At 41.8% G+C, this 23255-nt stretch overlaps 1 protein-coding gene across 1 annotated transcript; it reads right to left on the bottom strand.

The window, feature by feature from the left end:
• Positions 1–9094: 9094 nt before the first annotated feature.
• On the bottom strand, positions 9095–23034 carry LOC122565219 (perilipin-3-like). Its single transcript, XM_043720974.2, has 8 exons — positions 22923–23034; positions 22552–22636; positions 18994–19189; positions 17705–17787; positions 15574–15859; positions 13886–14073; positions 10712–10849; positions 9095–9693 (listed from the first exon to the last, which is right to left on the bottom strand). The coding sequence occupies exons 2-8, from the start codon at positions 22618–22620 to the stop codon at positions 9328–9330; spliced, it is 1326 nt and encodes a 441-aa protein (XP_043576909.2). The 5' UTR covers positions 22621–22636; positions 22923–23034; the 3' UTR covers positions 9095–9327.
• Between the last annotated feature and the right edge of the window lie 221 nt (positions 23035–23255).

The raw sequence follows: 23255 nt of genomic DNA, 5'->3' as shown, positions 1-23255 counted from the left end.
GGCCCTTTGCCCCAAACTAGTCCATGCTGACTAAAATGTCTCCGTCCGCGCTAACCCCATATCCTTCTCAACCTTTCCTACCCATGTATTTGTCCAAATGCCTTTTCAATGTACCCACATCAACGACCTCTGCTGGCAGCTCATTCCAAATGCATTCCACCCTCTGCGTTAAAAAAAGTTCCCCCTCAGATTCCTTTTTATTCTTTACCCTCTAACCTTAAACTGATGCCCTCTGGTCCTTGATTCCCCAACCCAGGGAAAAAAGACACCCAATCCATGCCTCTCATGATCTTATACACTTCTATAGGGAATCCCCCCCCCCACCACCACCACCACCACCACCACCACCTCAGTCTCCTACAGTCTAAAGAACAATGTCCTGGGTTGTCCAACCTCTTCCTATAACTCAGACTCTTGAATCCTGGCAACATCCTTGTAAATTTCTTCTGTACTCTTTCCAGTTTAATAGCATTCTTCCTATAACAAGGTGACCACAGCCGAACACAATACTCCAAGTGCAACCTCATTAATGTCCCGTACAACTGCAACATAACTTCTTCTCTGGCAAGTTCTTCAGGGGTGAGGATGAGGCTTCCAGTGTGGGGTGAGGTGGTTTCTGTGGTGGTTGAACAGTCCAATCCTGGAGCCCCAGGTAGTGTTTGAGGAGGCTGGGTGGATGCGATGCTCTGGATTCTGCACACTCTTTCTGCTGCTTGTATTAGGCCTCCACATGTTTTTTGGTGATGTTTGAAGTGGCTGGTGCCTTTGCAGACATCTCTTCAGTTTGTGTGTTTCTAGGGCAGGTGATTCCCACTAGTCATTGGGGATGACGCACTTGTTTAAGAAGGGTGTCCCTATCGCACTCTCTCTGCCCTCCTAGTGATCGTTTACCATTGCAGAGCTCAGAGCAGAGCACTTATTCAGGGAGTCTAGTTTCAGGCATGGGGACAATGTTGTATCACTGCTGGTGGTGCATAATCAGTGCCTTCATACTGGGGATAATGATCTGAGAGAATGCCCTCACCTTCGAATGCCAGTACATTTGTGGGATTTGCAAAGGTTGTGCTGGTGATAATATGCCAGTGATCTGATATGTCTACATCTTTCTAATGCATACAGGAGGGTGGGGACTATGAATGCTCTGTAGACCATGAGCTTGACACTGGATTTGAGGTCTCAGATTTCGAACACTGATCCTCAGCTGTCCAAAGGTTGCACTGGTGCATTAGAGCTGATGTTGGATTTCATGACTTGGATGAAGGGACCAAAGGTCGTGTCAGTAAATCTGCTGACAATGCAAAGATAGATGGTAAATTGAGGTACCAATGGGAGGAAAAAAGTCCACAAACATAGACAGATTGAGTGAGTGAGCAAGAATTTGGCAGATGGAGTGCAGGAAGTCTCCAGGTTATGAACGAGTGTTGTTTTTTCCACTGTTCGTAAGCCGAGTGTGTAATTTGAAACAGATAGGGGCTAATTACTCTGCCCATCCGTTAGGACGAAACATTGTACGTAACTCAGATTTTGAAAAATAATTTTTAAAAACGGAGGCCGGTTTATAAATTGGGCGTTCGTAACCCAGGGACTTCCTGTGTAATGTGTGAAAATGTGAATTTCATGGAATCACAGAAGTAATACAGTGTAGGGCTATTTGGCCTGTTACGTCTGCACCTACTCTCTGAATGAACATTTCACTTATTGCCATTCTGATGTGCTCTCGTTCTTACCCTGCACATTCTTCATTTTTAGATCACAGTTCAGTCTGTTTTGAATGCTTCAATTGAATCCTTTGCCACAAACGCAGGCAGTAGACTTGCAGACCTTGACTATATACAGTTCAGAGCAACCTCACTCAGTTCATTCTTGGGATGAAGGATTTCTTAACAAAGGTTGAATACATTGGCTCTACTTATTGATGTTTAGATAAATAAGAGGTGATCTTATTGAAATATGAGTTACTGAGGGAATTGACAGACAGGATACTAAAAGGATATTTCCTCCTTTTTTTTATTCATCATGGGATCTATTGCACATCCCTAATTGCCCAAGGGGTGATTAAGAGTCAACTACATTGCTGTGGGTCAGGAGTCACGTGTAGGCCAGACCAGCAGTTTCCTTCCCTAAAGGACATTAGTGAATCAGATGAGTTTTTCCCCAACAATTGTCAATTGCTTCATGGTGTGCATAACCTCACTTTGGTAGGAAGAGTAGAGGCATAGATTATTTTCTAAACAGGTAAAGACTTTGGAAATCTGAAGCATGAGGGGACGTGGGTGTCCTAGTTAGGATTCTTTGAAGGTTAACATTCAGACTCAGCTGGGAAGTAAGGAGGCAAATTCAATGTTAGCATTCACTTCAAGAGGTTGAGAATATAAGAGCAGGAGGCTGTATTAAAGCTCCGGTCAGACAGGTTTTGGAATATTGAGAGTAGTTTTGGACTCCATATAGTGGGACATCCAATTGGACATCCAATCCCTCTACACCTCCATCCATCGTGACCAGGGCCTCCAAGCCCTCCATTTCTTCCTCTCCCGACATCCCCAACAGTACCCTTCCACTGACAGTCTCATTCGTTTGGTTGAACTGGTCCTCACCCTTCACAATTTCTCCTTCGAATCCTCCCACTTCCTCCAGACCAAAGGGGTAGCCATGGGCACCCATATAGGCCCCAGCTATGCCTATCTATTTGTCGGCTACATAGAACAGTCCATCTTCAGTAGTTACACCGGCACCACTCCCCACCTCTTCCTTCGCTACATTGATGACTGCATCGGTGCACCTCGTGCTCTCGCGAGGAGGTTGAGCAGTTCATCAACTTCACCAACACATTCCATCCTGACCTTAAATTCACCTGGACCATCTCTGACACCTCCCTCCCCTTCCTGGACCTCTCCATCTCCATCAATGATGACTGACTTGACACTGACATTTTTTACAAACCCACCGACTCCCACAGCTACCTGGATTACACCTCTTCCCACCCTACCTCCTGCAAAAATGCCATCCCGTATTCCCAATATCTCCGCCTCCACTGTATCTGCTCCAGGAGGACCAGTTCCACCACAGAACACACCAGATGGCCTCCTTCTTTAGAGACCGCAATTTCCCTTCCCACGTGGTTGAAGATGCCCTCCAACGCATCTCGTCCACATCCCGCACCTCCGCCCTTAGACCCCACCCCTCCAACCGTAACAAGGATGGAACCCCCCAGTCCTCTCCTTCCACCCTACCAACCTTCACATAAACTGTGTCATCCTCCGACATTTCTGCCACCTCCAAAAGGACCCCACCACCAGGGATATATTTCCCTCCCCACCCCTTCCCGCTTTCAGCAAGGACCGTTCCTCTGTGACTACCTGGTCAGGTCCACGCGCCCCAACAACCCACCCTCCCCTCCTGGCACCTTCCCTTGCAACCACAGGAATTGCAAAACCTGCGCCCACACCTCCCCTCCATCACCTCTATCCAAGGCCCCAAAGGAGTCTTCCACATCCATCAAAGTTTCACCTGCACATTCACCAATGTCATTTATTGTATCCGTTGCTCCCGATGCAGTCTCCTCTACACTGGGGAGACTGTACACCTTCTTGCAGAGCACTTTAGGGAACATCTCTGGGACAGCTGCACCAATCAACCACACCGTCCTGTGGCCCAACATTACAACTCCCCCTTATGGAAAATAAGGAGCATAAAACTGACAATTATAAAGGACAAAATTACAACATATCTGGATAGCAGTAACAGGATAGGTCAGAGTCAGCATGAATTTATGAAGGGGAAATCATGCTTGGCTAATCTTCTGGAATTTTTTGAGGATGTAACTCTGAAGATGGACAAAGGAGATCCAGTGGATGTAATATACCTGGACTTTCAGAAAGCCTTTGATAAAGTCCCACATAGGAGGTTAGTGAGTAAAATTAGGGCACATGGTATTAGGGGCAAAATACTGACATGGATTGAAAATTGGTTGGCTGGCAGGAAACAAAGAGTAGTGATAAACAGCTCCCTTTCAGAATGGCAGGCGGTGACCAGTGGTGTACCGCAGGGATCAGTGCTGGGACTGCAGCATTTTACAATGTACATTAATGATATAGATGAAGTTATTAAAAGTAATATTAGCAAATTTGCTGATGACACAAAGCTGGGTGGCAGGGTGAAATGTGAGGAGGATGTTAGGAGAATACAGGATGACCTGGACAGGGTAGGTGAGTGGACGGATGCATGGCAGATGCAGTTTAATGTGGATAAGTGTGTGGTTATCCACTTTGGTGGCAAGAACAGGAAGGCAGATTATGACCTAAATGGAGTCAAGTTAGGTAAAGGGACAGTACAACGAGATCTAGGTGTTCTTGTACATCAGTCAATGAAAGCAAGCATGCAGGTACAGCAGGCAGAGAAGGCGGCTAATAGCATGCTGGCCTTCATAACAAGAGGGATTGAGTATAGAAGTAAAGAGGTCCTTCTGCAGCTGAACAGGGTCCTGGTGAGACTGCATCTGGAATATTGTGCGCAGTTTTGGTCTCCAAATTTGAGGAAAGACATTCTGGCTATTGAGGGAGTGCAGCGTAGGTTCACGAGGTCAATTCCCAGAATGGCAGGACTATCTTAAACTGAAAGATTGGAGCGACTGGGCTTGTATACGCTTGAGTTTAGAAGGCTGAGAGGGGATCTGATTGAGGTGTATAAGATTATTAAAGGATTGAACACTCTGGAAGCAGGAAGCATGTTTCTGCTAATGGGTGAGTCCCGAACCAGAGGACACAGTTTAAAAATAAAGGGTAGGCCATTTAGAACAGAGTTGAGGAGAAACTACTTCACCCAGAGAATGGTGGGTGTATGGAACGCTCTGCCCCAGAAGGCTGTGGAGGCCAAGTCTCTGGATAATTTCAAGAGCTCTATCCAACTCTTTCTTAAGGATAGTGGAATCAAGGGTTATGGGGATAAGGCAGGAACAGGATACTGATCATAATGAATAGTGGTTCTGGCTCGAAAGGCAGAATGGCCTACTCCTGTACCTATTGTCTATTGAAAGCATGGGAAGGATTAAAGCATGAAGACAACTGGCAATCTGTGATTTGTGGAAGGCAGGATGGGATAACAATAGTGGAGTAAGGTTAAGACTGAAAGGTCACTATGGCGAGATGAGATAACAGTAGCAGAGGTAGTTTTCCTGTTAAGTGTTATTATGACAGGATTGGGACCATAAATATTTGGACATGATATTAAAATATCTAATTAATGGTTAGTAGAGTCAGCTTGAGACAGGAGACTATTGTAATAGATGGAATAACTAAATATCTATCATGACAGGTTAGTCTGGAATGGAAGCTCACTGTAGCAGAGGTAATAGTAAATATATAATCATGACATTAGGAAAATATTAAGTAGGGTCTGGAATGAAAGACCATTGTTGCAAGGAGTTAGCAATAAATATCTAACCGTGATATTAGAATAACATTAAGTAGAATGTACAACTAAAGAGATAATGGGAACTAACATCACTGGTTTATTGCGTAGCTAGAGTGAGGTACTTTGATTGATATAGTTGGACATGCTGATAAGCTAACAGAAACATTATTAAAAAAATATAAAAAACCATGGACTCTGAGGTTCGGGGCATTCGAGAATCTGTTTTCTCAGTGTCACGGATTTTTGTTTGCAAATAAAAGACCTACTTCTTGAAGAACTCTCTGCGTCTCCTGGTGATTCTCTACATTTTCTCTATGACAACCTCCCACTCTGCCAAGGACATGCAGGCCCTGGGCCTCCTCCACTACCACTCCGTTGCCGTCCAACGCCTGCAGAAAGAATGCCTCATCTTCCACCTTGGAACACTTCAACCCAAGGCCATCAACGTGGACTTCACCAGTTTCCTCATTTCCCCTCCCCCCACCTTACCTCAGTTCCAACCTTTCAGCTCAGCACCATCCTCATGACCTGTCCTACCTGCCAATCTTCCTTCCCACCTTGACACTCCACCTTCCCCTCTGACCTATCACCTCCATCCCCACCCCCATCCACCTATTGTACTTGTTGCCACCTCCTCCCCAGCCCCAGCCCCTCCCATTTATCTCTCCACCCTGGAGGTTCCCTGCCTTCAGTCCTGATGAAGGGCTTTTGCCTGAAACGTCAATTTTCCTGCTCTTCAGATGCTGCCTGACCTGCTGTGTTTTTCCAGCACCACTCTAATGTAGACTCGGAGTGAAGGGACAACCCTTTAGACCAGGAATGAGAAAGAATTTCCTACAGCCACAGGGTGATTACTGTGTGAAACTCATTGCCACAGAAGGCTATGGGAGGCTTAGTGACAGAGTGCATTTAAGACAGGTAGATAGGTTTTTAACTATCAAAGCGATCAAGGGTTATTGGCAGAAGGTAGGAGAATAAGGTTGAGAAACAGATCAAACATGATTGAATGGCAGATTCAGTGGATCAAATGACCTAATTTAACTCCTATATTATATAATCTAATGCAAGACATGAAGCAACTAGGTCACTAAATATGATAGTTTAAGGGAATATCTGCAGCTGCTATACATAAGACTGCCATAAGGCATTAAAACAAAAATCCATGTTAAGTTAGTGGATGCACACAAGTATAATAATTGTTTAGGTAGAGAATTGACTTGGAAGTAGGATAAAAGGCATCCACGCTAAATGTAGAAAATGGATCATCTAAAGTTCTAAGGCAACAATCATATGATCTTTCCCAGGTGAAAAAATTCCAATTCCTCCAAAAGTAGAAGAATGATTGGTCATGCCTGTCCAGAGATCTATAACAGACATCTGCCTTCCTCAGAAGAAAAGATTTTTATCAAGTTTTCAGATGACACTAAGACAACACACAAACAAAGCTCCATATGCACCATATCTGCCACTCGTCCAGGAAATTTTAAGCTGGTAACTTTTGGATCATTAGAAAGGGGAAAAAAAACCACACTGGAACAATATGGTTTGTACATATGGGTAAGTCAGTTTAACCTGAAACGTTGACTTTCTTGTTCCTCAGAAGCTGCCTGACCTGCTGTGGTCTTTCCAGTGCCACACTTCATTAACTCAGTTCTTTTCACAACAAACTAAGAAAAAAAAAGCTCATGAATGACATCTATTAAATTAATAGAAATCTACCCCCAGCCACTCCACTTTAGAGGCTTCAGTCTGAAGAAGGCAGTAGATAAAGATAATGATAATACACTCTACCTTGACTTTTTCATAAATACTAATAAGCTACTGAAAATAGTGTTAATGCGAACCCATCTTTAATGGGGTGCTACTTGTAGTCTGTAACTGGGGAGAATACAAATACAGAATGGTCATTTTGAAAAGGCATTAATGCAATGCATAACCTTTTCTAGCTTTGATCTTTAAAAGGCACAAAGCTAAATAACTGCTGTGTGGAACATTTCAGATGTACTACCAGGCTGTGCTTAAAAGTTCAATAGTGAGCAAATTTGAGAGAAGAAAAAAGTAAATAGACACTAAAAATTCAGTCAATGCCAGTTTTATCAGGCTTCATTAGAAAACATTTCTCCAATGGGAACTTGGGAACCACCTTATTCTAGAAAGGATCAAGACAAAAGATGGAAAATTATAGGCTGATTAGCCTAACCTCAGTTGTTGGTAAAATTCTAGAATCCATCGTTGAGGAGATTTCTAAATTCTTGGAAGTGCAGGTTTGGATTAGAACAAGACAGCATTGATTTAGTAAGGGAAGGTCATGCCTGACAAACCTGTCAGAATTCTTTGAAGAGGAAACAAGTAGGTTAGACGAAGGAAACCCACAGGATGTTATCTATTTAGACTTCCAAAAAGCCTTTGCCAGGAAGCTGCTGAGTAAGGCGAGGGCCCATGGTGTTTGAGGTGAGCTACTGGCATGGATTGAGGATTGGTTGTCTGACAGAAGGCAGAGAGTTGAGATAAAAGGTTATTTTTCCAGAATGGCAGCTGGTGTCCCGCAGGGTTCAGTGTTGGTGCTGCAGCTGTTCATTTTAATATACTAATGATCTGGGTGAAGGAACTGGTTGGGGGGGGCATTCTGGCAAAGCTTGCCGGTGATACGAAGGTTGCTGGACAGGCAGGTAGTACTGAGATGATGGGTTGGCTGCAGAAGGATTTAAGATAGTGGTCCAGGAAATGGCTAATGAAATTCAATGTGAGCAAATGAGAGGTCTTGCACTGTGGGAAAAAAAACAATACAGGCATGGACTATTTTCTAAATGGTGAGAAATTCATAAGGCCAAAGTACAAAGGGATCTGGGAGTGTGAGTCCAGGATTCTTGAAAGGTTAACTTGCCAATTGAGTCTGATTAAGAAAGCGAATGTAATGTTGTTATCTCAAGAGGGTTGGAATATAAAAGCAGCCATGTGTTGAGACTTTATAAAGCTCTAGTTAGGCCCCATTTGGAGTACTGTGTCCAATTTTGAGCCCACACCTCAGGAAGGGCATACTGGCACTGGAGCATGTACAGTGGAGATTCACATGGATGATCCTTGGAATGGTAGGCCTAACATACAAGGATTCTGGGATTGTATTCATAAGAGTTTAGACGGTTGAGGGGAGATCTAATTGAAACTTAAGATAATGCGTGGCTTAGAAAGGGTGGACTCTGAGAAGTGGTTTTTGTTGTTAAGCGGGGAACTAGGACCCCTGGACACAGCCTTAGATTTAGAGGGGGTCTATTTAGAACAGAAACGAGGAGACATTTCTTCAGCCAGAGAGTAGTGGGCTTGTGGAATTCATTGCCATGGAGCACAGTGGAGGCCAGAATGTTAAAAGTCTTCAAGGCATAGATTGGTAAATTCTGGATCTCACAAGGGATTAAGGGATATGGGGAGAGTGTGGGTAAGCGGAGTTGAAATACCAATCAGCCACGATTAAATGGCCGAGTGGACTCTATGGGCTGCATGGCCTTACTTCCACTCCTATGTCTTATGGTTTTAAGAGAACCCAACTTGTACAGCAAATGTTTACCAATAATACTTGAACTGTCAGGCATCCAGAGTTCCAGTGCAGAAGCATTCTAAAAATATTTCTGCTAAGCAGAGAAGGGATGATATCCATTAATGTGCAATGGCAAAGACCAGCTGAAAAACATTCAGATTAGACCTTTATTAAATTGAAAATTCAATACTAGCACAGACATCAAGAGTCTCTTGATGGCATTATCCAAATAAGAAACAAAAACATTTAGGGAATATTGAAGAATTCAGTCTTTCATTTATTACCCAAGTGAAGGTTTATGCTGTTCATTCAAAGCTTTCAGAAATAAGGCTATACTTGACAGAAATTTAATTCTGTTGTCTAACTGTTTAGACTATTGATTATATCTATTCTTTAGAGCTCTCCACTGTAATCTCTTCTGATTCAGGGCACTTGTTTGGTTGTGGGGCAAATGGACCCACCAACCAGTTGAGAGGAGTGTTGTGAAGTACATAGTCCATCACCCCATCCATGGACTCCCGGATCTTCAGCATCTGCTCTTTGCTTTGTGCCAGGAGCTGCCCGGAAAGATCACCAAAGGAATTGGCAGATGAGAACGAGGTGTGGATACTCTCTGCTGTTTTGCGGATCTGCTGCACTTTGTCCTGAACATGTTGAGGGAGGCCGTGTACATTTGAAACGAGAGTTAGGCAGGTCGTCTGTAGTTGCTGGGTGAGACCACGAGTCATGGTTAGGGTTTGGGATTCGAGCTGCTGCAATACAAAAGGGAGACACTATCAGAATCTGGTCACCTTGTGTATCCAAGGAGTCTCAAAACTTCAGCCCAAAAGATTTTTTTACTAGAATAAAAGGAACAGTGTATTGGAAGCTTGTCACCTAGCCCAATTTGAACTGGCATCTCAGGTATCCCCTCAAAAAACAAAACAAAACGCCAATCTACTGTTTGAGGATAAGATATGTACAGTATGGTACAAAACTACTAATCCTTAGTAACTCACTGATTCTGCTGACGAGGCAAATCATTGTTTACCAACTCCTGCTTTACCATTGTCTGGGTATCCTTGTGGAACATCTTGGCCTAAGCTGATGAGCTGTAAGCAGCAATCACAGCATGGAATGGTTACAGAAATGATCACCTTCCACATTCACCAGCACCAAACGCTGGATAGTAGTTCAAGATGCCCAATAAACCAATTTCAAAAGTGGTATATGGTTGTTGGTCAAACCAATTGCACCACCGTGGAATTGAAGCTCAGTCCAAAATTTCACAAACACACTGTTTTATTCTAACTTTTGACTGGACCGGTCACATAGTTATATAAAGTTGTCACTTCAGGTTGTGGCAGAACTTGTGGAAGCTCAGAGTGACAATGTACAGATCGCAGAAGAGGAAATGAAGTGAACTCCACTAAAAAAAGTGACATGGCATTGTTAATGTAGATCAGTTTATTTAGATGTTAAATGCTGTATTTGACTTTTTGGTGTCCTGGCATTCAGACCAGAATTACCTTCATCACCATTTGGACTTGCTTGCTTTGTTATGAAGGATCAATTTTCCAGTAGCATTTTGATCCTGGAGTACACTGTAAGCACCTTCAGTTTTGATAGCAATTGGAAATATTCCCTGCTTTCTCCTTTCTCAAAGTTCTGTTCAATAACAGAAACAACTGAACAGAAGGTAGAGATCTCTTGTCCTTGTTAGACTGTTCCATGCTAACCCTTTTCACTAGTGTCCTACCCAGGAATTCCACAGTAGAAAAAAGTACTTACGTCTGGTTTTGGAGCCACTTCCTCTACTGGGCTTGTTGTCTGTTTCTTCTGCCAATCAACCCAGGTCTGATGCAGTTTCTGCTGAACGTCATGCAGTTTCTGATTAGCTGAATCTGCTCCTTTCCTTGCCAATTCAATCTGAAGAAGAAAAAAAAAGTTGGTTAAAAATTGAACTAGTGACAGGCCACAGCTCCTAATGCAGTGATTCCATAACCAGCATTTACATTTTATATCCAGATTTCAACCCAGCAAATATTGTTTAGGTCGAGAGCAGCTTTGATGAACAATTTAATATTGTGACATTAAAGGTCGGGTCAGTTCAATATCTCAATAGAGTTTGAGCATCTTAAACAGGCACAGTTGTAGACTGACTAATCAGGCCCTTGAGCCTGCTGCCATTCAATAAAATCATTCAAGTTAATATTCTTGTTCAAAATTAAAACATGGAGAAATAAAACTCCATCATAACCATGGAAAGATTTGAACCTCATTATGAACTGTTGGTGGAGAAAGTTAAGTGTTTCAAAGGCTTCATGTCAATTGTACTTAACCATTATGGATTTATTGGGCTGGCAGTGGTTGAGAATCAGCTATATTACTAAATGAACTCATTTTATTCCTCAGCTACATTAGCTGGTGGTAAAAGAACACGCATTTCTTTGTTAACACAAAGATTGTGATGTGGCCAACAGCAACCAGTTTACACCAACTATTTGACCAAAATTTGAAAGTGATTCAATCTGTTTGCTTATGACTAAAGAAAATTAACAGAAATGTTTGCTGGGACAGCAGGAGAACTCTACTGCAAAAGAGAAAAACATGATTCTTTTACATTTACTGCACTGAATGCTCAAATATCAGTGGGATCTGCACCTACCCACAATGCAACTGACACAGGGAACCAATGATTATAAACAGATATGCATAACCAGAGACAATATATTTGGACACAACTACTGAGGAAATTTAGTTTTTTTGCATGAATTAACTTATTTTCTGTAACATCCAGAGTAAAAAGATTCTTCCCTTCTCAAAACAAACAGCTTTAGGAAACAAATTGAAGGATTAAGAAAAAAAAAATCAGTTGTTAAAATTGCCAGTGTTAATCATTGTTAAATAAACAAGGAAAACAGTCGTCATTTCATGAGTATATTGTGAATTGCTGTTGGTGGTTTTGCCTGTAGATTAGCTGTGAGGTTCATCACCACAGACCAAAAGGATAGGCCTTACCCGGAGGGATGTTTTTAAACTGACTGCTTCAGAAGCATGGTCGCAATGGTACCTTTCAGAGTAGTTTTTGATCAACACTCCAGTTGACAGTTCCTCTTAATGAAGGCCAGGTTCAATGTATAACTGTCTAGCTAGAATACACAAATGCAAATAAACTGCGATTGAAAGGTGTTTGTTCAGAGAGGTAGATTAGTTTATGGAATAACAGCATCTTAAGGGGCTGCTTGTGCTTAGGCCTTTGGTAAGGTTATGCAATCGGTCCCCCCTCTACTCTTTTCCCGTGGTACTGTAGAATTTTCCACCAATGTTCATTCAATTCCTGTTGGAAGTCACTAAACCTATTTAAAACCAATTTCAGATCAAAATTCAATTAAAAGCAAGTTCTGCTAAATCACCTAAATCTGTATCTTCTGCATGCAGACTTCGCTACCACTGGAAACAAATTTTTTCCCTTACCTTGGCATACTTCGTCACAATGCTTTTCTAAGGGAAAACAATCCCACCCTCAAGGTTCCTCATTTCACTCTTCAGTACCATCTCCAAGATGGAAAATGTTCTCAGAAAAGTCACACCCATAACTGGGTACTCCAGTTGAATAATTAGTATTTTATTAGCCTTCAATTATAACCTTCCTGAATTTAAATTCCTAAATAATAGCACAAAAACAAGTTACCTGTCATTTTTAAGATTGCATGCATACACCTCCAGGTCTGCTCCCATGTCCCTTTGAAATCATACCATTTGTTATCTCATTCTTCCTATCAAAAACACTATCAGTTGAATTTTTATTAGTCAAAGATGTGCATCTGCCCATTTACCAGTCTTGTCTAGGTTCTCTTGAATTCTATTCCTGTCCTCCTCACTTTACTACATTAGAATTTTAAGTCACCCACAAAATTTGATATTATGCAAAGTAAGAGACTACATTAGTTTAAAAAGCACTGGTCTCACCTACCCTTGGGGAAACAACATTATATAATCCTCCCCACTATTGTTCTTTTCACAATTTTGTACATTTTGAAATAGATTTTAAGTCTGGCCTGTTGCTTTAAAAAAAGTTAATGTTTTCTTCGCCTCTGCACTGCATTCCCATTGATACTGTTTGGGGTACTCTGTTTTGCAAAGATTTCTAATCTCTGCAGTGCAGACCTTGAATTAATGCAGTAATTAAATTTATAACTTGAGGAAAGGAAGATCAACACATTCCTAACCAGTGGCTGGTGTAGACAAAGGACCTTCCATGATTTTTTGAAGTCTAACAATTATTTATCTCGATACTAGCTGTGAAAAGTTGTACAATGGAACGAGAGAGAGTGTGTAGGACACAATGTTTTCTAACAGAAGCAGCTCATCATAACAAAACATTCCCCTCTCCCCCCCCCCCCCCGCCACCTGTAACTTCCTATCAATACTTAAAGTTGTCACAACTGATCAAAACAGGATGAGGCAGGAGAATTGAGAGAAGCGAGTGTAGGTGTAGCTGTTATAGTTTTTTTTTTTAAGATTGGATTCCCTCCAGTGTGGAAATAGGCCCTTCAGCCCAACCAGTCCACACACCCTCCGAACAGCAACCCACCCAGGCCCATTCCCCCTAACTAATGCATCTAACACGATGGCCAATTCACCTAACCTGCACATCTGTGGACTGTAGGAGGAAGCTGGAGCACCCAGAGGAAACCCACGCAGACAGACTGTCGCTTGAGGCTGGAATGGAATTATGGCCAATTTCCTCAGAACTAAACCCCAAAATCTCAAGCCAGGACCCGAATTGGAGACCTGACTGTCACTTTGGGGAGCCTTAACCAACAACTCACGTGTACAATAATAAACTGATTGTAGATGTACTCCGATTGGAGAGCTGATTGCAGAGAAAACAAAACAAACAAAACAGCTTGTTGTCTGTATCAAAACTACTTGGTATCATCTGGAGGTGTGTATTCTTACCAGGTCCATTGTGTTATGGAGCTGAACCATTATGTCTTGGCTGCTTTGCTTGGCTTCCTGCATTTTAGATGTCGAGTGCTGGTATGCTCTATCACGCACTTTTGAAGACAAGGATCCCAAGCGCACATAGTAACTCTGCTTCTGTGCTGGAGCCACCTCAACACCTTCAACAGGAGTGGCTAACTTTGCTGAAGAAGAAAAAAAAAAAGAGTTTTGGTCAAGTCTGCTGTTTGAGGCAAGTATTTATTCTAGCATACAGAATTATTCTCAAAGGGGAAGCACCCCAGGTATGTCATGTGCACAAACACCATGACAGATTCAAACGTTTCAATCTCAACTGTGCAGGGAGAGTAATCCTGTCAGAGGTTGCAAGCAGTAAGTACTAAAACGCAGTCCAAGGACCAAATTCAAGGTGAGTAACTTGCTTTGGTTAGCATCAATACAAATTGAAAGTTGAGGGAGCTTTCCACTGACTGGAGTCAGTCAGGATGGTGGTTCAGAAGCAAATTCTCTCACTCCCAGAACATTGCTGTACGAGTCCCTGAGGACCATGTCCTAGCCCTATGAATCTGCAGCTATTTCCACAGCTTCCATGTCTTTCCCTCAAAGAAGGTCTGAACTAGGGATGTTCATTAACGTGAAGTGAAGTGAAGCGAAGTGAAGTGATCTAATTGACACCTCCTTAGATAAACACAGCACAGCAATCTGTCCCTGCACACAGCAGTGCCCGAACAACTTCTCAGCTTCTAATGATAAGCAACATTTTTGTGTTGAGTGCCAGAAAGCAATCATCTCAAATTTGCAATCAACTGCTGCCCCTTGAACTCCTGCTGCCTTCAAATCACAACTCAGACTTCAAGGTCAGAGTCCAGATATATAGTTTGGCAAGTGACTCATCTCTTGACTTCAAAGCCTATTGACTGATAGGCAGAGCACCCAGAAAGGTGCAGCTCTGACACTATCCAAGACAACCCAGTTCACTGACTGATCTCATCCCCCACTGGTGATGAATAGATGAGGCTTGGAGCCATCTATAGCCTGTACAGTAGTTCGCCAAATGTTCCTTTGATAGCACTGCCAATCTGTGCCTATACTGCCTAAAAGAACCAGGCCAGAAGCACAAAAGGATGGCTAAATTAGTTCCCTCAAACATAGAATAAGGCCTTATTTGGAAAGTTTGCTGTCCTGTTGTTGCTGGATTTAAAAGCTCTGAAATTCCTATTTGTAGCAATGTCTACTTCATGGATTATACTTGTTTAATTTGCTCCCTCAAGCACAATAAAATACCGACTTTGCCAGCAATGTTCAAATCTCAGTTAACAACAAAATCCATTTCAGTATGATTTGGCCTGTGCTCATGTGCCACCAGAAGTCAGAAGAATTTTTAACCATAGCTATTTTATGACTTAACGTCTAAAGATGGATAGATGTTTTGGTTGTAGTTTGAACTGTATAGTACTGCTATAACACCTGCACTTCTGAAATATAATACTTCCAAGAGTCCAAATTGAAGAACCCTGAAATTCAATAGTGTACACCCACAAGGTTGACACAATAGAGTCATGATTCATTTGTACTTGACAACCTCATTACTCTAGGTAAAAAATGTGCACATTATGTTTACAGTAATTGAAGTATGTACAAAAGCATCTTAATGAGGTAGTAAAAATTGATCTTTTCTTACTTACCCAATTCCTCTTCAGTCATAGGAAGATAATGATCAACAATTTCTTCAGATTTATTGAGAGCACTGTCGACACCAGTGACCACCATCTGCCCTACTTTGGACGTCATGACAGTGTTAACTCCTTCAGCCATCACTGACTTGGTCTTCTCTATGCTGTCATGGACTGCTCCCTTGGCCATATCTACAGCACCAGTTACTGCATTTTTCGCTCCAGTCACTGTGTTGGAGACTGCATCTTTGGCTCCAGTTATTGTGGATGAAACCATCTCTTTGGTATCAGCAACAACCTGTGCAGAGGATAATTCAGTATATTAAAAAGACAAATTAACTTGTGTAACATCACGCTCAGTACAAGCATGTCATTATGAATACCCAGTCAACAAATCTTTTCACTCATGGGATGTGGACATCACTGGATAGGCCAGTATTTATTGCCCACCTCCAAATGCCTGGGGGCAGTTAAGAGTCAGTCACATTGCTAGGTGTAGGAAGCATTTCAGAAGGCAAATGACATCGCCTCCATTGCAAGACAGAATGTGAGTGCAAGAGCCAAGAAAATCTTCTTGTAGCTATTTAAGGCATTGACATGACCACACTTGACTCTATGGTCTCCTTACCCAAGGAAAAGATACACTTCCCATACAACAAGTGTAGCAAAGGTTCATCCTGCAGCTGGCCCATATTCACTAGAGTTTAGAAGGATGAGGGAATGAAATTGAAGTGCATAAAATTCTGACAGGGCCAGGCAGGGACAATTTCTTCCCTGGCCAGAAAGTTGAGATCACAGGGCCATGGTGTCAGGATTGAAGTCAGCCCATTTTGGACTGACATGGAGGAGAAATCTCCTCAGAATGGGGAAAGAAACCTCTGGCATTCTGTACAAGATGTCTGTGGAAGCCAAGTCATTAAACGTATTTAAGACAAATGTTTTCAGAGCCTAAAACAAACAGTGTCCAGGGAAGTGGAGAGTACAGGAGTATGGTATTAAGACACAGGATCAGCCACAATCATCTTTAATGGTGGGAGCAGGCTAAAATGGCCTACTCCTGTTCCTATTTTCTATTGTTAACTGCTTAAATATAGGACATTCACAGCCAGCCGTTCAACTAATTCTCAATTCCTGTTTAAGGATGGGTCAACACTTAAAGGTCATGGAGGTGCTAAACTGCCCATTTCCATCTTTCACACTGGACCAAAAGTCAATAGCCACTACCAACTTCATATTGCATGGCAAAAACCTTCCCAATCAAACTGGCTGGTGGAGTCTCAGCTGTGTTAACCAAAAGGATGTGGAATCATCACAGACATTACACTTTGTTTGGGAGACACTTTGGAATTTGTGAAAAGTCACAAATGACAAACAATGATTTCTTTGTCTGTTTAAAGAGATCAATAAAAAAAGTGTTTGCAAGTGATAGATGTACCTTGCCTTCAATAGTATGTGAAGTTTTATTTAAGAAGACTACCGGAGGGGACAGGGCCTCAGTCGGACATCAACTAAAAGACAGCATGGGACGTTCAGTTAATGTTTCATGTCTCTGCCTTTGACTGAAGTACACTGTGTTCAAACCCCCACGTAATAACATTAACTGAGTCACCTGCTTCTAATCCACAGGGGGACACCTCAATTTCATAATTTAGTGGATCCATATGTAGCTGAAGGTCTGATTTTAAAGCTGATTGCATTAAGAATAGAAGGTTTAAACTGATAATAGCCAAACAAAAAACTCCCAAGAGCCATTCACATCTACTTTATGCAAATTAGTCATAAGGAAGAGACTGATTTTAAAAAGTTGAAAACTGGGGCTTTAATTTATTTAGAACCCAGGACAGATGTAGACAAAAGATTTGTCACTATACATTGGTGATAATGAACTAGACACCCAAATATGGTATTACAACTTGAATCTGTAGCCTCCATAACAATCCTTCACTTGCAATAATTGCCGCTGCAGTGTTCCTAAAGCTTGGAACACTCCATCGGAAAGAAGTCTATGGGAAAATGGGTTAACAGTTGTCCTTGCAGAAATAGTACTGACATGGTAGACCTTGAGCTTGAAGCATTCTTGACTAGAATCTTGTTTGATAACCCAGTGCTATCCTAAAGATCATTTTGCAGATGATTTCCTCACCTGGGGTGTGGATTGATGAAGGATTGGAAGTTTCTCCTCCAGTTTATCCAAGCTTTTACAGGCATATTCATTAGCTGCTGAAACTGAGCACAAAAAACAACCTTGGTTTAGAGACAAAATATAGCATGCTCACATTGAGCTAAGCGGCTTATTCCAGAAGTTGAGCTATAGCTACAAAAAGCTATTAAAACATGTTGAATTACAAGCATTAAAATTTTACACTTCAGTTCCTAGAAATGTAGTAGTCATGAGATGTTAACTTGCTCTGGTAGCATATTGAAGATAGATCTTAATTGCATTTATTGCCTGGAATAATTGTGACTATTAGCTACATGTTAGTAAGGAACTCTGCTTTTTACACAAGTCATTCCAGAAAGGAAAGTAGTCAGGAGATTGGAAGCCACAGCCTGAAGTTTTATCACACAAACAAACAAAGTCAGTGTTATAATCAGTACTAGCATTTAGTAAAATAATTCACATTTAAATAGCCATCTCTAACAGAAATATACACCAAATTCTTCATTAGTGAATAATCTGACTCTGGGCCAAATTATGTTGCCATTTACACTGCAGTTAGAATGCATTGATCATTAAAAAGTGAAGTTCAGCTGATACCTAGAGAGTAGTTCACAACTAGCAACACATGGCAGCAACCAAATACTTTTATTTCACAAGGCAAGGTCTCCTCAAAACAAATAGCATTCAGATAATTTGTTTTGTGACAATGGTTGAGGAATACATCAGACCAACTCCTTTGTTTCTTTCCTAATAGGGCCATGGGGTATTGTTTAGCCAAACAAGGGCAGGGGTGACCTCCATGCAGCATCGAAGTCTCTACCTAGATCATGTGCTCAAATGGTGGATTCCAGTTCCTTCTAACCACTATGCATCTCCACAATGGCAGAGAGTACAACAATGCTTAACAAATCCTGAAATTCCCCTCTTTGTTAGCCAGAATGCATGGAAACCTAAGGTAGAACCATCTGGCAGTGTTAGAATTCAATTTCAAATCATGAGTCAATGTTGCTGAAGGACTAAGTCAGTCCTCCATACATGTGAATTATATCAATTTCTATTTAACTAGAAAACGTACTTACTTTCAGTTACTGCTGGGTCTTAAGCTTAGCTTCCACTAGTTCATTAGAAGCCTTGAACAAACTTACAATTAAAAAATTCAGGTGGTCCTAAAAGCTATTTTTTTTTTAAAAGAAAGCACAGTCACCATTATGGAAGTAATTTCCAATCCAAAGTTATTGGTTCCAATTAGCTGGTGTGTACTCTAATCTTACTTTGAGGCTCCAGCTTGTCCATGATTGGTTTGGCACCACTGGCAGCCACAGCTGTGATAGTCTTCACTCCCTGCTCAGCAACATCACAAATGGTCTTCATGTACGGGTGATTCTCCTTGGTGCTGTTGTATGCAGCAGATACCATTTCACAGGCAGAGCTCACAAGAGGCAGGTTTGTCACCCTGTCCACCACATTCTAAAAATACAAGTCACGAAATCATTGCACAGCAATGCACCCCAATGGTGAAACCCCAAGAAACACTTTTCTCAAGACAGTGGTCGAGACAACATTCATACACAGTAAGTTTTTAAAACAGTAAGTGCCTACATTGGTGTGAGAAAATACTTTCGCCATTAAAAATGAAACAGCTATCCTAACAAAGAAATAAAGGACTTTTACCAGTCAGTCAGTCCAGATAGGTAATATGAAAGACTCAGTTGTACAAACATTATTATAAAGACAACTAAAAACTCGTCAGATTTCATAGAGTCATATATAATCACAAAATACTTCACAATACAAACTGCAATGTCTTTTAGGGAAGGAAGTCTGCTATCCCGACCTGCTCTGGCCTACGTGTGACTCTAGACCCACAGTAATATGGTTGACTCAACTATACTGTGGGTGGTTAGGGATGAGCAATAAGTGCTATTCAGTAATGTCCACATTCCATGAATTTACATTTAAGTCACTATAAAATAGATCCCTTAACACTCCCATGAATGCAACCAATTGTCCATTCAAAGATGAACTTTCAGATTGATTAATTGAATTTCAAATCAAGTGGGCCTCAGATGCAGAACCCTAGACTAATTTTCTAGAGTCATGTTCAAATTCTGAGAAGCTGAATTTTGAATTCGTCAAAAATCTGAAACAAAAAAACCCATTCTGGTGACCATTAGCGTTCAGATGCTGACTACGTACCACTGAATTTTAGGTGAGCCCTCACCTATGAAGGACTTTTCAGGGATTTTACCTGGACTGGCCTACATTTGACTTCAAACCCACAGCAATGTGGTCCATTCTCCACAGCAATAAATGCTAGCTGGACCAATAATACACAGAATGATATAGCGCAGAACCCTCGATGTTGCACCGACCTATGAATTAATGCAAGCTCATCCCCCTACTCTATCCCATCATCATCCATGTGCTTATCCAAGGATTGTTTAAACCTCCCTGAAGTGGCTGAGTTAATACATTGGCAGGCAGGGCATTCCATACCCTTACCACCCTGAATAAAGAACCTGCCTCTGACATCTGTCTCAAATCTATCACCCCTCAATTTGTGGTTATGCCCCCTTGTACAAGCTGATGTCATCATCCTAGGAAAAAGACTTTCACTGTCTACCGTATCTAATTTTCTAATCATCTTGTATGTCTCTATCAAATCCCCTTTTAGCCTTTCCAATGAGAACAAACCCAAATCTCTCAGCCTTTCCTCATAAGAGCTCTCCTCCAGACCAGGTAACATCCTGGTAAATCTCCTCTGTACCTTTTCCAATGCTTCCACATTCTTCCTGTAATGGGGCGACCAGAACTGTACATAATATTCCAAATGCAGCCACGCTAGTGTTTTGCATAACTGCAGCATGACATTATGGCTCTGGAACTCAATCCCTCTACCAATAAAACCTAACACACTGTATGCCTTCTTAAAAGCACTATCAACCTGGGTGGCAACTTTCATGGATCTATGTACATGGACTCCAAGATCCCTCTGCACATCCACACTCCCAAGAATCTTTCCATTGACCCAGTATTCTGTCTTACTGTTATTCTTCCCAAAGTGAATCACATCACATTTAGCTGCCTTGAAATCCATTTACCACCCCTTAGCTCAATTCTGCAGTTTATCCAAGTCCCCCTGCAACATTCTTCCACACTGTTCATTACTCCATCAACTTTAGTGTCATCTGCATGATTAGTAACCCATCCACTTATGCCTGCGTCTAAGTCATTTGTAAAAATGACAAAACAACAACGTTCTCAAAACAGATTCTTGTGACACATCATTAGTAACCAGACTCCAGACTGAATATTTTCCATCAACCACTACTCGCTGCCTCCTTTCAGAAAGGAAGTTTTTAATCTAAAACTGAGAAATCATCTTTTACCACCTTGCCTGTTCTTAATGAAAGATCTAAACCCTGGAACCTGCAACACCCATTCCTGACCCTGCTCTATCCATGTCTCCAAAATGGCCACAACATCGAAGTCTCAGGTATCTATCCATGCTGCAAGCTCATCTACCTTACTCCGGAGACTCTGGCATTGAAGTAGACATTTCAAATCAGCTTGCTGTCTGCTAGCACATTCCTGTGACCGTGAAATCCTGTCCATGCCCTCCCTACTCATCCTCCTGTGCACTGGAACTACACCTGAGGTACCCATGCTCCTGCTGAGCTAGTTTAAACCCACCCAAATAGCACCAAATTTCCCACCCAGGATATTAGTACCCCTCTGGTTCAAGTAAAGACCATCCTATTTATAGAGGTCCCACCTTCCCCAGAATGAACCCCAATCATCCATCATACAAAACAACTGAAAAAAATTCTTAAGCTTGTGATTGGAAGATTCACTTCACAGGTATCACGATATAACCCAACAGGGTGTACAGCAATATTTTTTTTCAAAGACCCACATTAAAGGGATGTACAATTTGATGGGCTGTACTTAAAGGGATTATAATGTCACCCCCAGCCTCCCACACTCAAGTGAAAACAGCCCCAGCCTATTCAGCCTCTTCCTATAGCTCAAATCCTCCAACCCGGTCAACATCCTTGTAAATGTTTTCTGAATCTTTCCTATTCATATACCCGTCCACATGCCTTTTAAATGCTGTATTTGTACCAGCCACCACTACTTCCTCTGGCAGCTCATTCCATATAACCACCTGCTGTGTGAAAAAGTTGCCCCTTACATCCTTTTATATCTTTCCCCATGCACCCTAAACCATGTCCTCTAGTTCTGAACTCCCCCACCCCAGCAAAAAGACCTTGTCTATTTATCCTATCCATGCCCTTCGTGATTTTGGATATGGGCCAAGTGCTGGCAAACGGGATTTGATTAGGTTAGGATATCCGGTCAGCATGGGACTGCAAGGTCTGTTTTCATGTTGTACATCTCTATGACTGTATGAAGCAGCATTAAATTCATGAAGAATGAGAGCATTTCTTTCATACTAAAAGAAATGGTTCAATAGCTGGGAGAAATTTAGAACTAAGAAGGTACAAGAATCTCAAAAATGGACTGTTTTTAAAGAAAGGGAAGCCACTTTTGAAAGGGTTTGCCATATACATGAAATACAACATTGTGGTCTAATATTTCAAGATGTTGCAAGAGTCAAGTCAAAAAAGGTTACAAGTGATTGCATCAGTAACATTTCCCAGTAGGAATCATTCCCTGGCCTAATGACCTCAAACCCGTGCCAAATAGGTCATTATTTTTACACAATGGGAGGTTACTCAGCCACTATTCACATGGGGAACTAAATAGCCTCTAGTTTACACAGCAGAAAGCTATAAGAAAGTCTACTACAAACTAGAGGAAAATACCGGTTCTCCACTCTCCTGCTGCTCCGTTAAATTAGAGACTTCAACGTTTTTGACCACTTCGGATGCCATGACGAATCGGTTAACCCTAGTGGGAATAAAATAAAATTAAAATCCAATAGTTTCACTTTCACAGACAGCTACCAAGGTTAGAACAGTATAGGGAGCAAAAGTCACTTCTCATTAAATAAAGACAGCGACTGGGACAGACAGGGCAACTTTTATAGGAATGAGTTTCCTAACGTTGGGCGAAAAATCCCATAAGTGTTCGCCTGTGTCAAGGGAACACAAATCAAGATAAACCATACATGAACACTAAAATTTCCAGCAAACATTTTGTAACAGAAATACAACACAACAGTTTTCATACTCACAGAAATGCCCTGAAACAGCAGTTCACAGCCAACTCTCTCTTCACAACGTGAACACTAACACCCAGGCTTGAATTTAAATAGCTATCGGGTACTTTCAGGGTGGGGCTGGAGAAGGAGGTAGGGTTCGCGTTATGATTGACAGCAGACCTGAGCAATCCGTGAGGCACCGACCAGTCAGAGAGTACAGAGATGGGGCCTGGTTCATGTCAATCATTCTCCCCTGGCAAACTACAAGTGTCCACGCTTGTGGAGGGAATGACTTTTGAGTTATCCTGAAAGAGTTTTGGTAGATGAGATGGACCCAGAAAAGACTGCAGCTTAATCAAACAACAG

The sequence above is a fragment of the Chiloscyllium plagiosum genome, unplaced genomic scaffold (assembly GCF_037043375.1).
Source record: "Chiloscyllium plagiosum isolate Xiang-an unplaced genomic scaffold, Cpla_swu_hap1 HiC_scaffold_28, whole genome shotgun sequence".
Lineage (NCBI taxonomy): Eukaryota > Metazoa > Chordata > Chondrichthyes > Orectolobiformes > Hemiscylliidae > Chiloscyllium > Chiloscyllium plagiosum.
The sequence above is the reverse complement of the archived record's forward strand: the minus strand, read 5'-3'. Positions and strand labels throughout refer to the sequence as shown.